Source organism: Portunus trituberculatus, chromosome 28 (genome assembly GCF_017591435.1).
Source record: "Portunus trituberculatus isolate SZX2019 chromosome 28, ASM1759143v1, whole genome shotgun sequence".
NCBI lineage: Eukaryota > Metazoa > Arthropoda > Malacostraca > Decapoda > Portunidae > Portunus > Portunus trituberculatus.
Window position 1 is genome coordinate 7,473,556 of NC_059282.1, and position 16,490 is coordinate 7,490,045.

General features: G+C 42.0%; 1 protein-coding gene across 18 annotated transcripts in view; it reads left to right on the forward strand.

Annotated features, from left to right (window-relative positions):
* Positions 1–16,490, forward strand: part of LOC123510326 — a 732,954-nt gene that overhangs the window by 382,815 nt on the left and 333,649 nt on the right. Inside the window, exon 1 of one of the 18 annotated variants that reach the window (XM_045265392.1) lies at positions 14,406–14,575. The exons of the other annotated variants lie outside the window; for them this stretch is intronic. Coding sequence (XP_045121327.1) covers positions 14,499–14,575 — 77 coding nt within the window. The 5' untranslated portion in view covers positions 14,406–14,498. Of the gene's footprint in view, positions 1–14,405; positions 14,576–16,490 lie in introns of those variants that run through there. 18 annotated transcript variants of the gene reach the window in all.

A 16,490-nucleotide genomic window follows, 5' to 3' on the forward strand; every position in this document is an offset into this window, starting at 1 on the left:
AGGAGAAAAAGAGAGAGAAAGAGAGATGGAGATGAGAGGAACGGTTGGGAGAGAGTAAAAGGAGTAAAAAGGAGGTAGATATGAGAGGAAACTGAAGGAGTGAGGAGGAAAATTGATATGAAGTCAGAGAAAGGAAAAAAAGAAAAGAGAGGAAGATCGAATGAAAACGCAGAAGAAATAAAGGGAAGAGGGAAGAAATAGGAGGAATATGGAAAGGGGAAAATGATCAGAGAAGAATGTAGATGAGTAAAACAAAAGAAAAAATGAGATGGAATAAAAAGGAGATAGATAAAAAATGGAACAAGTGGAAATGAAGAATGAAGGAAGAAAGAGATATAAAATTTAGAGTAAAAAGGAAGAAAAAATAAAGAAAATATAGAATAGAGAGGAAATAGAATAAAAATTGGGAATAGAAAAGAGGTAGATAAAGAAATGAGACAAGCGGAAATAGAATGAAATCAGAAAGACGAGAAATAGAAAAAAAAGTGAAAAAAGGAAGACAAACCAAAAGAAAATATGGAATAAAGAGGAAACAGTATAAACAGAAAGAGAATTTGAAAATGAGATAGATAAAGAAAAGACACAAGTGGAAATGAATAATTAATCGAGAAAAAGAGAAAATAAGGAGTAAAAACGAAGATAAATAAGAAATATGGAATAGAGACAAAATAGGATACAAAAAAACGGGAATACTGAGACAAGTTGGAATGGGGAATGAAAGGGTAAAGTGATCAGAAAGAAATGATATTGGTAATGGGAACAACAGATTGGAGTAGGAAGGGAGGATGGTAATTAGGAGATAACGGGACGGGAATGGGAATATAATGATAGGGACAGCGCCGACCAGAATGGGAATGGGAATGGCACTGGAAATTCCCTCTCATTTTTTTTTCTAACCACCTTCTCTCTACCTGTGTCCTTTTTATCTTATATTTTCTCGTTTATTTTGTATCATGTTTATTTTTGTTTATTATTGAGTTTTTTTTTTATATATATACTAATTCATTCTTAAGTTTTCTTTATTATTATTTTTTTTTTCGTTGAGGAAGATTCTGTTTAAATCACCTTCTTTTTCCTCCTTCTCCTCTTCCTCCTCCTCCTCCTCCTCTTCCGGATCTTCCCACTTGCGTCATCTGATAAAGTATGGGAGAGTTAATGTAGCAAGTGTGGGAAAGGAAGAAGAGAAGGAGGAGGAGGAGGAGGAGGAGGAGGAGGAGGAGGAGGAGGAGGAGGAAAAGGAAGAGAAAGAAAAGAAGAGCAGAATCGGTGATATAGATAAAATATAATGCCGACACACACACACACACACACACACACACACACAGAGAGAGAGAGAGAGAGAGAGAGAGAGAGAGAGAGAGAGAGAGAGAGAGAGAGAGAGAGAGAGAGGAAGTTTGATCATAGACTCTCTGTATTGATTTTCTTGCTCGTTACTCACGCAATTGAAATATTGGTTATCTATTTTCCCGCAGAGAGAGAGAGAGAGAGAGAGAGAGATTGTGTTACCAGCTTTAATCTTTGTTCACTTCCTCACCACAATGATGTTTTGAAATATATTTGTAATTTTATCTCTTTCTCCTCCTCTTGTGTTTCCTCTTTCATTTCCCACGTTTGTTTATCGCTGTCACTACTTTCCCCTCCTTCTCCTTCCCCTCCCTCTTCCCTATCTCGCTTTCCCCTCCTTCTCTTCCTGGTTTCAAAATATTGCTTTTCTTTTCATCTCTCAATTTTTTTTAGTGTTTTCTTTCATTTCCTACATTTCTTTATCATTGTCAGTATTTCCTTTCCTTTCCCCTCCCTTCTCCCCTCTCCCTCTCTCCCTCTCTCCCCTCACCTTGCTTCTGTTAAGTGTCAAAAACCATTTCCTGTGTAGCATCCTGGGTGTGAGGGGAAGGAGGGAGAGGGGAGAGGGAGAGTGGAGAAGAGGGAGAGGGAGAGGGGAAGGAGTAGGAGTAGCGATGAGGGAGAGTGGAATGAGATGAGTGTGTGAGGAGTAGAATTCACTTTTTTAATTCATACCAAATGCACGACACCTTTCTCTCTCTCTCTCTCTCTCTCTCTCTCTCTCTCTCTCTCTCTCTCTCTCTCTCTCTCTCTCTCTCTCTCTCCACACTTCTCTGGGAAACTTCTCATAACGCAAGCTTTATTCGCATCCGTTCTTCTTTCAACATTTTCCTAATTCTTTTCGGATCTTCGGTTACGTTACGGAATTGTGTTGCAGTGTTTCGGAAACCAGGCCATTCATTTTTTCACACTCTTATGTCAAATGTGTTTATTTAATTACTGTTCTAAATTACTTTTACGTCATAGGATTTGTTCATTGTTTGTGTAAAGTCATATAAGGAAGTTGTGTCACTTAACTCCTTCAGTACCATGACGCATTTCCTTATTCATTCTGGTTACTATTTGGTGATTTTATACAGCTTCAGAAACTCATGTGGGGGTTAAAACAGTGAAGATTCTGGCCATTAATCTTCTCACCTCCATAGATCATTCCTGATGTCATAAAAATAGACTAATCGTACACAAATTTCAAGGTAAAAATGTGTCTAAGTACTGAAAGGGTTAAGTTCTAAAGTGAATTAAAGTGTCTTGTTTGTTAACTTCTATGATCATAAATTATCACCTCTCTCTCACTCACTCTTTTTAACATCATATCTGTCCACATCATCTCCCTCCCCACAGTACAGAGAGAGAGAGAGAGAGAGAGAGAGAGAGAGAGAGAGAGAGAGAGAGAGAGAGAGGGGGATGCCATATCACAGTGCCACTTGCCTCACACTCTCCCTTTTGGCACTCTGAGCGGCCTGGTTGGCATGGGTGTGTGTCTGCGTGCCCAGTGTGGTGGGGAGTGCCGGGCTGTGAGGGGCCACGAGGGTTCAGCTGTGTACACGCCCCAGCGGTATCCTGGGGAGGTATACACACACACACACACACACACACACACACACACACGCACGCACGCACGCACGCGCACGCCCACACGCATACACGCACACACGGCCACTAGGGACTCTTACATGGCCGTGGCTGTGTTATTCGGTTTGTCTGTGTGTGGGTGTGGATGTATGTTCAGAGAGAGAGTGAGAGGAGTGGGGGGGGTTAGATGGTGGTCTCATCACGTCGCAAAGTGCTTTTTTCAGCGGTTTTAAAGTGCCTGTCTGCTTCAAAGTGTTACCTGAAGTAGTGTGACTCTAAGGTGACAAGTGCTTAGTGTAGTGTCTCGTGCCACCACCACCACCACCACCACTGTGTTTATGTTTGCCAGTACTTCTAAATGGGATATTAAGAGCAACCTACTTACCTATGTAAAGTAAGATTATTATGTAGACTGGTGTGCATTTTTCCCTTTATGTATTATCACGTGATGGAAACTCTTGAAGGACGTGAGAAAAGACTGGTAAAATTATTAGTTTAACTGTGTCACGTTTCTTCTTGGACTCAATGGTTCACGTATGATTAGTGGTGATGAGTTTGCCATGTGTTCTTAGTGTTGTTTTGTAAGATACTCTAGAAGAAAAGACAGTGAATCTTCCGTTTGTATTCAATGGTGATATATACAAAGATACACCAACATAAAAAAAATTACTTGTCATTTTCAGTGTGAGATTTTAAAAACAGGACCAAAATCTTAATTTCTGAAGCATTCTCAGTGTTCCTTTAAAGAATCACTTGTTCGCTATTTCCATTTGGCTTCAATAGGGCATCAAATTCAAATAAACACCCAAAATTACTCTTTTATCTCTAGTTAAAAAGATGTATCAAAGAAAAACAAAAGAGACTATTCAGGTTTAAGTACTGCGGGACTCTCCATGCCAGTCCAGGCTCTCAGTGGCCAGGCAATCACAACTTGAAGGGAAGAGTTCTCCCTGTATCGCGGCCTCTGTCTCTCTGTCTTGAGCCACCGCCTGATTGGTGAGGCGGCGGAGTTTCTGAGGCTCTGTTCGGTTGTCATTGTGTGGTGACTCAAGTTGCGGTGGAGAGAGCGAGCGAGCAAGAGAGAGAGAGAGAGAGAGAGAGAGAGAGAGAGAGATAGTAGTAGTAGTAGTAGTAGTAGTAGTAGTAGTAGTAGTAGTAGTAGTAGTAGTAGAATAGTAGTAGTAGTAAATATAGAGAAAATAGAAGCATGGATATCTTACGAAAAATAATAGTTATATAAACGGAAAATATTGAAACCCAGTTGAGTCGTAATGAAAACAAGTCAATATACGGTGGAAAAATATATTAAGAATTGTACTTCATAGAGCAGGATCAAGAAGATTACAGAGAAAACAATACAGAACACACACACACACACTCTCTCTCTCTCTCTCTCTCTCTCTCTCTCTCTCTCTCTCTCTCTCTCTCTCTCTCTCTCTCTCTCTCTCTCTCTCTCTCTCTCTCTCTTCCCCCGTTGCAATTACAAGTACAACATGAAGACACAGGAAACCCAAAGAGACATGTCATCTTGTCAACGCAATCATGGGCGTGACACAATATCATGTTTACCTTTCCCCTCCCTTCCCTCCCCCTTCCTTTCCTTCCTTCCCTCCACCAACACAAGGCCGGGAGAGAGATGCAGCGGAAGGGAGAGACAATGAGAAAACTCCCTTCCAAGTTGAAACGGAGTGACGATACCGGTAAGGGCGGGAAGATATGCGAAATCTTAAGGGAATCTCACTCTTCTTGCCGTCTTCCTTCCGCAGTCTCCCGCCTCTTCGCCACCGTCTTGTGTCAACTGCGTTTGTTTATCTACCCGAGTCGGGCCTCAGCTTCCCTTCCTGATATTTACTCCATTTTATGCCCGCTGGTGAGGCTGGTGTGTCCCTTTGTGTGTGTGTGTGTGTGTGTGTGTGTGTGTGTGTGTGTGTGTGTGTGTGTGTGCGCGTCCTTGTTTCTGTGTATGTTTGTTTTCATTTCTCTACATCTGCCTTCTTTCCTTGTCTCTTCTCCCTTCTCACTTGCGTCCTGATGTGGCTAGGTGAGAGAAGACAGATGACAATGATGAGGAAGTTAATGCGATTCTATACACCGGGGACGAAAAGAAATATTAATTAGCTCGCTCGCAGACGGTCCAGCTCAATGATACCGTTACAAGCTGATTAAAGACCTGTTTTTGAAGTGCCGCCTTGTGTTGGCAGTGAGTCAGTAGTGCCACAGTGCCAGGAAGGGGCGTGGGAGAGGCTATAGGGGCGGTGGGTGCATGTTGTGGGCGTGCCAGAAGGTGGTTATGGTTACGGTGAATGGTTGCGGATGTGGGTGGTCACCAGAACGTCTCTGTATGTAATAAACTACCTCGCTTCGTTTTCTGCACTTCCTCAGGGGCGCGTCACGGTGCCTGTTACGCGTCACTGCACCTCACACGCATCCCTGCACCCTTTCCATTGTTCTCCTTCACTCCCGTTACTGTAAAGCATCACCACTACACACCTGTGGCCATCACGCTAGTACACCTGTCATTATGCCTCGCCTGGACCATTGCAGTGATAGTAATAATACACCTCAACATCAAATTCACTCTGCTTTTACAGTATTTGCACTTCCTGGTCGTCACACTACACCAGCCACTACACGCAGACACTATCATTAGCACGGCATCACCACCACAAATACTACCACCATCACTACCCTTTATAGAAGCTGTACTACTTCCTACTTCACATCACCACCACTCTTCCACCATCACCGCCATACTGCTCATTGGAAACACTCTGTCTTTAATTTCCACATCCCCTACACGCTGCTCTCTCGCTCTCTCTCTCTCGGTACACATTCCTCCTTTGCACATTTTTATCCATTTGTACTTTCTTACTCTCGAATCGTATTTTTTTCTGCATTTTGATACTGGTGTTAATTCTAAATCCTTAATTCTCTTTCTCCCTCTTTCTGTCTGTCTATCTGTCTGGATTGTTGTTGTTATAGTTATTACTATATCTAGTATTTTTCCTTATTATCATCATTAGTATTATTCTGTATTATTGCAATTATTATTATTATTATTACTATTCTTATTACCTTTATCATTAACTTTATTATTATTATTATTATTATTATTATTATTATTATTATTATCACTTCTTTTGTTATTATTATTATATACTATTATTATTATTATTATTATTATCACTGTAATTGTTACTATTATTCCTATTATTATCATTATTATTAATTATTTATTCATTCATTAATACCAATATGTTTCTCTCCGTCTCTTCCCCCTGTCTGTTTTGAGTCTGTTCTGAGATTATTTACAATCTCTCTCTCTATATTAGGACACATCTCTCATCTAGTCCTCTTTGTCATATTATCGACGTGTTTGGGCAGTTGCCTAATTGTAACTGTTTCTATGTGTATGTGTAATATGACAATCAAACAATAATAAACAAACAAATATATGTCTGTGTCTGTCAGTCTCTGCTCTCTCTCTCTCTGTCTCTCTCTCTCTCTCTCTCTCTCTCTCTCTCTCTCTCTCTCTCTCTCTCTCTCTCTCTCTCTCTCTCTCAACTTAAGCCTGCACACGTTTACTAGTCTTTCTCAACGTCCCACACACACACACACACACACACACACACACACACACACACACACACACACACACACACACACACACACACACACACACACACACACACACACACACACACACACACACACACACACACACACACACACACACACACACACACACACACACACACACACACACACACACACACACACAGCCTCCCAAAGCCTCGTAAAACAGCTCAACTTTTCCTCCCTCTCCATTACAGTATTATTCTTCATCATGTGTCTAAAAAAAACTAATTAAGGAGAGTACATATGTTCCCTAATAGCCTCAGGTGTGGTGCCCAGGTGACGTCACACTGATAGCCTTGTGTACTCCTTTACCTGCGCTCCTCTTCCCTCGTTTATTTACCTCAGCAACACGCGGGGATTCAGAACTCACGTATATTTATCTCTAGGGTTTGGTTTGTATGTATTTTTTTTTTTTTTTACCTTGTGTCTTTCCCTGTCTCTCTCTTTATGGTTTGAGGGAAGTTGAAGGAAGAGAAAATCGTGACTGAGTGGATGTTAGTCAAGATAGAAGCACGTGTTTGGTGTGTGTGTTTGTGTGTGTGTGTGTGTGTGTGTGTGTGTGTGTGTGTGTGTGTGTGTGTGTAGTTCGAGGCTGACGAGGGACGAGATGAAAGTGGTTTGGGTCTTAAGGTGGATAATGGCGCTGCGGTGTGTGTGTGTGTGTGTGTGTGTGTGTGTGTGTGTGTGTGTGTGTGTGTGTGTGTGTGTGTGTGTGTGTGTGTGTGTGTGTGTGTGTGTATGTTGCGTGTGTTCACTCATGGAGAGTTGAGTAGCTGGTGATTACAAGGAATTACAAAGTTCATTTATGGAGGCATAGTGGACGAGTTTTACCATATATTACACTACCACCTATGAGAGAGAGAGAGAGAGAGAGAGAGAGAGAGAGAGAGAGAGAGAGAGAGAGAGAGAGAGAGAGACAGAGAAACAGACCTCAGCTATACTCAACACAGTACCCGCATTATAACCCCCCTTAAGGTAGAATGGCGGGGCTGTAAGTGGGTAATGGTAGGATCTGATATTAGCGTAATGGGCAGATCATTGTAGCAGGAGGATCGCAATGGCACGTGCTTGCTCCATTAGTGTTGTGTATGCGAGAAGTTGAGCGGCTGAGACTCTGGGTATTGTTTCGTTATTAAGCGTAAAGTGAATTCAGGCTTGATTGGAAGTTATGCTGTTAAATGCGTGCAGCTTAACCCCCCGTCACGCTGTTAATGAAGTGTTAATGCTGCGATAAATTAAGGAGCAGCAGCAGGAGCCATTAGTAGAGCAGTGGGTCATGCGTGCCGCCCAGCAGAAGGCCGTCTCGCCACCACGCCATGCCACTCCACGCCACGCCCTTGTAGCGCCACACCTTCACTCAAACGCACTAATGTTTCCCTGTTATTTTCTATTTAGTCACTAATGCTTCTCTCAGTTTATTAATGGTTCAATCTCCAATGGTCTAGTCATCAATGCTCCACTCACCAATGTTCCTCTCACCAATGTTCCTCTCACCAGTGCTCCTCTCACTCACGCTCCACCACAAGATTTCGCTGTCACCTCAATGTGGAAATTTCTGCCATCAAAGTGACTCAAGTATTACCATTTTTATTATGTTTACGAAATTTTGTGAAGTGTCTAGAACCGTATAGCCATCACACGATTATTTGGTGAAAAATGACTGAATACTAACTAGTTTTAACAAGAATAGTGTGTTGTGTGGCCCAGCTTCCCTCGTTAAGACCCGGCCATTGCAAACAGGTGTGTGAAGGCGTCCAGGTGAGAGGCAGCAGGTGTGAGGGGCTTGCAGTAGCAGGTGTGAGGTGTGAAAGGGATCAACAGGTCGGGTGGTGCGCAAGGGCCGTGAAATTCAAGGCAAACAAGAATTAAATTGACTCAGTTATAACAGTGTTTGCTAAGGAGGCGAGTAAGCCGTGCGTCTCCAAACACCTGTCCTTTCCTTACCTGCGTCCCTTCATTCTTTCCTTCACTTTTCATCCTTTCCCTCCAAACTTCTCCTCCCTTTGCTTTTGTATCCTTCCACCTCGTCTCCTCCTCTTCGTTCCCTCCGCCAGGCGTGAGGGGGAAGTGTCAGGTAGTTTGTGGCGGTGGCCTTAAAAGAGTGGTTATTTTCAGCTCCCAGGTGTTCGGGATGCTGAGGTGTGGTGACAGGTGGCGGCGGTGGTGATGGTGGCGGTGATGGTGGTGGTGATGGGATGGTAAGAGTCGCGTTATCGAACTCCCCGTGACGCAAGAGGTGAATTGTAGATGAGCAGAGCGTAATTAATGTGGGAAAAACCGTACGTGTGTATCATAAAGTGACGGCTGAGTACTTTTATAGGAAGGATTGAAAGGTAGTTTAGTATAAAAAAAAGTTATTAAATTAAACGACACGAGGTTTTAATATATCTTTGTAAATATAGAAAGAAACCTTTTGAAATGAAGAGCTTCAAAAAATATACTCATAATACATAGGATACATTTATAATTGCATACTGTATAAAAACAAGCAACAAACATAAAGTAACTAATGAGTATTTTTTACGGGAAAGATTAAAGACACACACACACACACACACACACACACACACACACACACACACACACACACACACACACACACACACACACACACACACACACACACACACACATATATATATATAAAGAAACACATTACCAAAGTAAATTATATGAAGTTACAGTGATCTCTTGTAAATATAGAAAGAAAATCGAAATCAGTGGCTTTAAGAAATATACTCGTGACACAGAATACGTTTATAACAGAATGTCGTATGAGAACAAGCAACAGACTTACAGCAACGATATATAATACAAAACACACGAAACAGAATCAAATCGTAAGAGTTGTGGTCGAGGCAACACTGAATAAACAAAGTGGAAGCAGTGAGGCAAGTTGATAACATAATATCGTATAAGAGTAAGAACAGAGGTACAGTGACGACATATAACACAAAACACACGAAACAGAATCAAGTCGTGAGAATCATGGTAAAACTGAATAAGCAAACAGAAAGCAGCGAGACAGGTTAATAACACAATACCGTATAAGAACAAACAACAGACTTACAACGAGGAATATTTAACACGAAACACACGAAATGGAATCAAGTCGTGAGAGGCGTGGCCGAGGTAGCACTGAATAAACAAAATGGAAGCAGTGAGGCAGGTTAACACAACACAATGCCACTGATGGACATTTAAAGGAGAACACGACGCCATGCCAACTGACTGTTACTTCACCCACAGCTGAGACAAACCATGGAGTCACACACCAGCCTTAGATGATCGCTTCAGGTGGTTGTGGACACTTCAATTCAATTACAGCAGCTACTAATTGATGCATTCACCTTCTCTCTCGCGTCTTTTCCTCGTCATCTCCTCCCTTCAGTAATTTCCATGCACCTTTGTTTTCCTCCCCTTCTTCCAGACTTCCTCCGCGTGAGTAACTTTCGCTCCGGTAATGAAAGTTGAATAAGGAGGGAAAATCTTGTTAGCAGTGGTGATTGAGTCAGTGAGGGAGTGTATGGGTAATGTCCCTCTTGAATTAGTGTGTCTTTGCTGGTCGTGAGGGAAGAGTATCCATTTTTTGAAAGAAAATAGCTGAGTGAATGTACAGAGAGAGAGAGAGAGAGAGAGAGAGAGAGAGAGAGAGAGAGTTCTGCCATCAACAGTCTGTCAGTCACACCCTTACAAGCGCCCTTCATCTCCCTTCACCCTTCCCTTCCATTCCTTCTACACTTCACTGCCTTTCATTTCTTTTTTCTGTCTTTTCTAACCAGCTCTCCTTTTTCCTCCCTCCCTCCCTCCCTTCCTCCCTCACTTGACTCTCACAACCCATACCCTCACGTCATCCCTTCCTCTTTCCTCCATTTCTCTTCCGCCTCCTCCTTTCCTCCCCTTGTCTCTAATTGGGATATCATTAGCCTCCTTTAAAGGGTAAATGGAAGCTTTAGCTAACAATAAGATACACAGCAGTTTATGGAGGACACACACACACACACACACACACACACACACACACACACACACACACACACACACACACACACACACACACACACACACACACACACACACACTCTCTCTCTCTCTCTCTCTCTCTCTCTCTCTCTCACAGAATCCTAAAAAATCCTGTCACATATTCTTTAAAAACTGACGCAACTTACTTTTCCTCCCCCCCCACCTCGCGTTAACCTCTTCCTCAATTATTTTTCCGCCTCATGTCCACCTATCTCTTCCCTTCTGTCTCCTCCGCTCAGCCTTAATCTCCCCACATCTTATTTTCCTAAGCTTCTTGTCTCCCTCCAGCTCCTCCTCCTCCTCCTCCTCCGTCTCCTCCTCCTCCCATAGATGGATTACTTGTATGGGAAGAAACGTCACAGGTTATTTGAGGCTCGTGTGGCTTGTAGACAAATGTTCCCAGGAGGAGGAGGAGGAGGAGGAGGAGGAGGAGGAGGAGGAGGAGGAGGAGGAGTTCATGGTGACAAGGGAAGGGAAAAAGTGCATGAAAAGGAAGCGCACATGGCGAGAGAGAGAGAGAGAGAGAGAGAGAGAGAGAGAGAGAGAGAGGTTAAAGGAAAATGTAAAGTAGATGTCCAATAAATGATAAGAAGAGAAAGAATAGAGAGAGAGAGAGAGAGAGAGAGAGAGAGAGAGAGAGAGAGAGAGAGAGAGAGAGAGAGAGAGAGAGAGAGAGAGAGAGAGAGAGAGAGAGAGAGAGAGAGAGAGAGACAAAGGAGTGAATGAAAAAAAATCACTTTCTTATTATCATTTTCACTTTAACGTCACATTTTTCTCTCATACACTTTCTTTACCTTCTCTTTCTCACATTTTCTTATCTCTTTCCTTTCTTCCTCTCCCTCCACGTGGAAGTTCCGCCGCCCATCGTCCGCCCACACCCACCCACACTCACACCCACTCCCCTACCCACATCACCCCACCCACACTCACCCATCCCACCCTACCCACACTCACTCACCCCACCCCATTCACCCATCCACCCCCACACCCCTCCCCACCCCAACCAATCCGCACCCAACCCTCCCAAGCTCCCCACCCCCACCCAGCGCCTCCCAGATAAGACTGCGGAAAGTGATAATTTGTTACCTCTTTGGAACCGTCTTTATTTTTCTCTTATTTTTGCTTATCTTGTTCCATTTTTCTTTTCATATTTCCCTTTTTCGTTTTCTTCCGTTCATTATTTTTGTTTTTTTTCATAATTTGTTATTTTGATCCTTGTTATTTGTTATTTTCTTGTTTTTTTCGTGCTTTTTTGTTCTTGTGTTTGCATTTTTCGTCGTTTTCTTTTTTTTCTTCCTTTTTATTTTTTATATTATCATCATTTGTACTTGATTCCATTTATCTTTTGCTTTTTTTCCTTCCTCTTGCTCATTCATCCCCCTCCTCCTTCTCCTCCTCCTCCTCCTCCTCCTCCTCCTCCTCCTCCTCCTCTTCCTTCCTAATCCAAATAAGCATTTAAAATTAATCCGGGTACAGAACGGTAGACCAAGCAGTAATTTGCAGGTTGTCAGGCATTTTAACAGCTCTGGTCATTAAGAGAGAGAGAGAGAGAGAGAGAGAGAGAGAGAGAGAGAGAGACATACGCTACTCTTCATCTTTCAGCAACCTTCCATTTCTTAACTTCCTCTTTCCTGTGATACACTCTCTGCTCTCCCTTCCTCTCCTTCCCTCTCCTTCACTCTCTTCCTCTTCCTTTTTGTTCGCCTTTCTGGTTATATTTATCCACCTCTACATCTCTCTACAGTTTTTCTTCCTTTTCTTTTTGTCTCCTGTTTTTATTTTCCTCATCTTCCTGCGATTCACTTTCCCTCTTCTTTTCCTCTTTCTTTTTTTCCCTTCCTTATCTTTTTCCTTTCATTTCTCTAACTTTCTATTTTTTTTAGTTATATTATCCTTCTTTTCCTTTCATGCACACTCATTTTTTCTTCTCCCTTTTCTCCTTCCTTCGTTAATGTTTTTCCTTTCCCAGTTTCTTTTTCCCTCACCTCTCAACCTCTCACCTTTACCCTCTTCCTGTGTCTTACCTCATCCTCTCCTCTTATCCATCTTCATCTCCCACTCTCTTGTTATTACTTCTTCACTTCCCCTTCTTTCCTCATTCTTCCTCCCCTTCTTTTCCCCCAGAAGGAACATTAAGGTAGGAAAATAGGAGGGGAAACAAGACCCTTTGAAGTTTGAACCCTCAGGAAAATTAGTCAGTTTTCAATGTAATTTATATATGATTGTTTTTTGTTACTTAATTCAGGGGATGGTGTGCTGTAAGAGAGAGAGAGAGAGAGAGAGAGAGAGAGAGAGAGAGAGAGAGAGAGAGAGAGAGAGAGAGAGAGAGAGAGAGAGAGAGAGAGAGAGAGAGAGAGAGAGAGAGAGAGAGAGAGAGAGAGAGAGAGAGAGAGAGAGAGAGAGAGAGAGAGAGAGAGAGAGAGAGAGAGAGAGAGAGAGTGGCATTAGGTTGTCTCATGGGTCATTCTAATGTGAAATAATAATGAGATGTAATTAATTCCTATAATGGTTTGACACGTAATTATTAGGTGATGCAAACGGTTAATTACATGGCGTGGCAGTCCTCAGGTGTGCCAGGTGATAAATATATTTTTAGTCGTTGATGACGCTCCATTTTAATACCTGGGGATAAATCAACGGCCGGTGATAGGGCTTTCGATTGAGAGAGAGAGAGAGAGAGAGAGAGAGAGAGAGAGAGAGAGAGAGAGAGAGAGAGAGAGAGAGAGAGAGAGAGAGAGAGAGAGAGAGAGAGAGAGAGAGAGAGAGAGAGAGAGAGAGAGAGAGAGAGAGAGAGAGAGAGAGAGAGAGAGGTCTAAACGCATTTACTTTTTCTCACGTATTTCCACCTGTGATTCATAAATTTGTCTAATCAACACAAACATAACACCTGTAAACTCACCCCTTTATCTAATTAACCACGGGAATCATGTGGCTATCTGACCCTTACCTGCATCCTCTCACCTGCTCACCTGCCCGCTATCCGTCCTCAGGCTGGCAACACTGGCAGAGAACCCTTTTAATTAAGCGAACTCACTGCCAATCAAACATTACCGGGAAGTTTGTTGAGTCAATCACTACCTCGACTCACTGGTTGGAACTTAAACAACTTTGGCGGCAAGTGAACCTAAAGGGATAAATGTGTGTTGGTTACTGGTTGCCTTATCATTGAATCCGTGTCACTGAGATACAGGCCATATTTGGAAACAGCTTTTTCTCTCACCGCGACTATTTTAAGGCCAGAAAGATGATCAGCAGTGTTCTCAAGGTTGTTTCTGCTGTTAGTAATGTAGAAATGCTATCACTCTGCCAATAAAACCATGAAAACATACTTATAAACCCGTGTATCTTCAATTAGAGCCTTTTAAGAGTAATGTAAGTGGAAGAAGAGTTTTATAGTAAAATCTACTCTGAGTTTGAGAAAATCAAGTCGTTATGCTAACAGTAAATGTGTGAGGTGGTGGTGGCAGTCTGTAATGATTTGTGTGAGGTCCAATGCGTGCAAAAGACAAGGAACAACATGCAGGGTCTTTCATTTGCCTGGAAAAGTGTAAAAAAGAATTGCATTGTGTTTCTCTTGTTTTGACGCAGCCAGTGTGTGTGTGAAAGGCAAGGCTTGGCGTGCTTGAGTGACGGATGAAGGGCGCACCGTTAGTGTGTGTGTGGATGAATGGAGGAACAAAGCTTGAGTGACCGTGTGAATGAAGAATATGGCAGGAGTGTGTGGATGGATATGACGAGGAGTGAGTTATTTGCCAGGGTATGAATGGTTGGATAAATGATGACCTAGATGAAGTGAAGCACAAAATAGTGAAAAAGTGACGTTACAGAAAGTTATACAAGTGAGTGAGGGCAAATACTGTGACCCTGGAAATGAGTGATATGAGTTGAACTGAAGAGAACACTAACCCACAACGGTGACAATGGCTAAAATGATCAGCCGTATCGGGCGGCCCACCACGGAGTGTTGTGACTTACTCAAGTGTGTGGTGACCAAGAGGTGAGTGAATGCATCCTCTCCATCACAATATTTTTTTTTACCTTTAATTTATTTCTCCCGTTAATCTTTCCCTTACACTTTTTTTCTTTTATCCATTTTACCTCATATATTTGTTGTATTATTTCGAATTGCTTGTTACATATTACACTGTTTCTAATGCACTTTAACTCTTCTGAACATTGCCTATTTTTTTATTTTCTGTGTTTTAATCCAGAGCCTTTTTCCATAGTTTTCCGTATAATCCTTTGTGCTTATACGTGTTTCTCTTTAAATGGTAGAGGAGAGAGGCAAGGGCCAGGATTAATGATTAAAAGTTGACTGAATACGACCATTATGAAACTTTGGCTTACAATTATGACTTATGAACTTTGCTGTAGGCTTAGGAGTTGCTCTTTAACACTCACACACGCACACACACACACACACACACACACACACACACACACACACACACACACACACACACACACACACACACACACACACACACACACACACACACACACACACACACACACACACACACACACACACACACACACACACACACACACACACACACACACACCAGTTAGGCTAAGGTCAAATGGTTAGTGACCCCTTGCATTTATTTATTCTCTTCTTTGTTTTTTCCATGAATCTCAAGTCTTTTCACAGTCTGACAGTCTCACTTACTTAGCATGAAAACTCGTGAATTTCCAGCGGACCACGAGAACCAACACTAAAGACAGTAAAAAGTTAGGACAGCCCACAGCCAACCGTGAAAACTAAGAGAATTCACACAAAAGGCGTTATAAATAAGAATAGATCATTACCTAACACCTAAGAATCATTATTAACGACAATGGAAACGATTATCGATCACCAAACATCTAACCGTAAGTATAAGACAATATCAACCATTCCAGAAAGTTTTCAAGAAATTTATCCCAGACTTTTGGCTAACTCTATCACTCTTTAAAGGAACTGGGCAATGAAGTGGGCCTTTTTATTTTATTTTCTTTCCTTAAACAGCTTCCCTTTGCACACACAAAAAATACTAACCCAAACAACCATTGCGGCACTTTATTGATTGAACTTCATTTGTGTTCCTTTGTATCCTCCATCAATGTTCCTGTATGACAAAAGCTTAATTCCATGTACTTCCTCCACGCCGTACAATCATGCAGTAATTAAGGAGGAAATGGAGGCCCGCTGTTCACAGGTGAGAGGCCATTAGTGGGGCACAGGTAGGGTGTTAATGGTGCTCACCTGTGGGAATTTTACGTTGCAAACCACGAGTGTCTGCCTTCAGTGATTATCAGGCAGAGTAGCAGGTGGGAGAGGAAGAGGAGGAAGAGGAAGAAAAGGAAGAGGTGTTTAGAGAGGATATTTGGGTAAAAGGAAGTAATAATATGTAGTGAAAGGAAAACAATTAAGCTGACTAGAGAAAGAGAGAGAGAGAGAGAGAGAGAGAGAGAGAGAGAGAGAGAGAGAGAGAGAGAGAGAGAGAATTTAAACTTCAAGAAAAGTATAATCAGAAAATAAGCACATTCTTTTGATATTTGGAAAATTCATAATATTTTCCTCATCTTTCTTTCTAAACTTTTTTTCTTACTCTTCCTCCTCTTATTATCCCCACATTCCTTTTTACACTCCTTTCATCTTACCTCTTAAGAATCCTCCTCACACGTAAGCTCGACTACATTTACCAAGAAGAGGAAGAAGTAGACTAAAAAACACCGCTAATAAGAAGATATGCAGACGTGTTGATTTTTTTCCTTCCTATCTTTTTCCCCGTTGGTATTATGGTGATGCAGGAACAGAGAGTGCTGGGTAAGAAGGGAAGAAGGAGAGATAAAAGGCACATATGGTAAATAAGGGTTTTAGGGGATGAAAAATGGTTTAAAGATGAAGTAAAAGAGTCTATAAATAT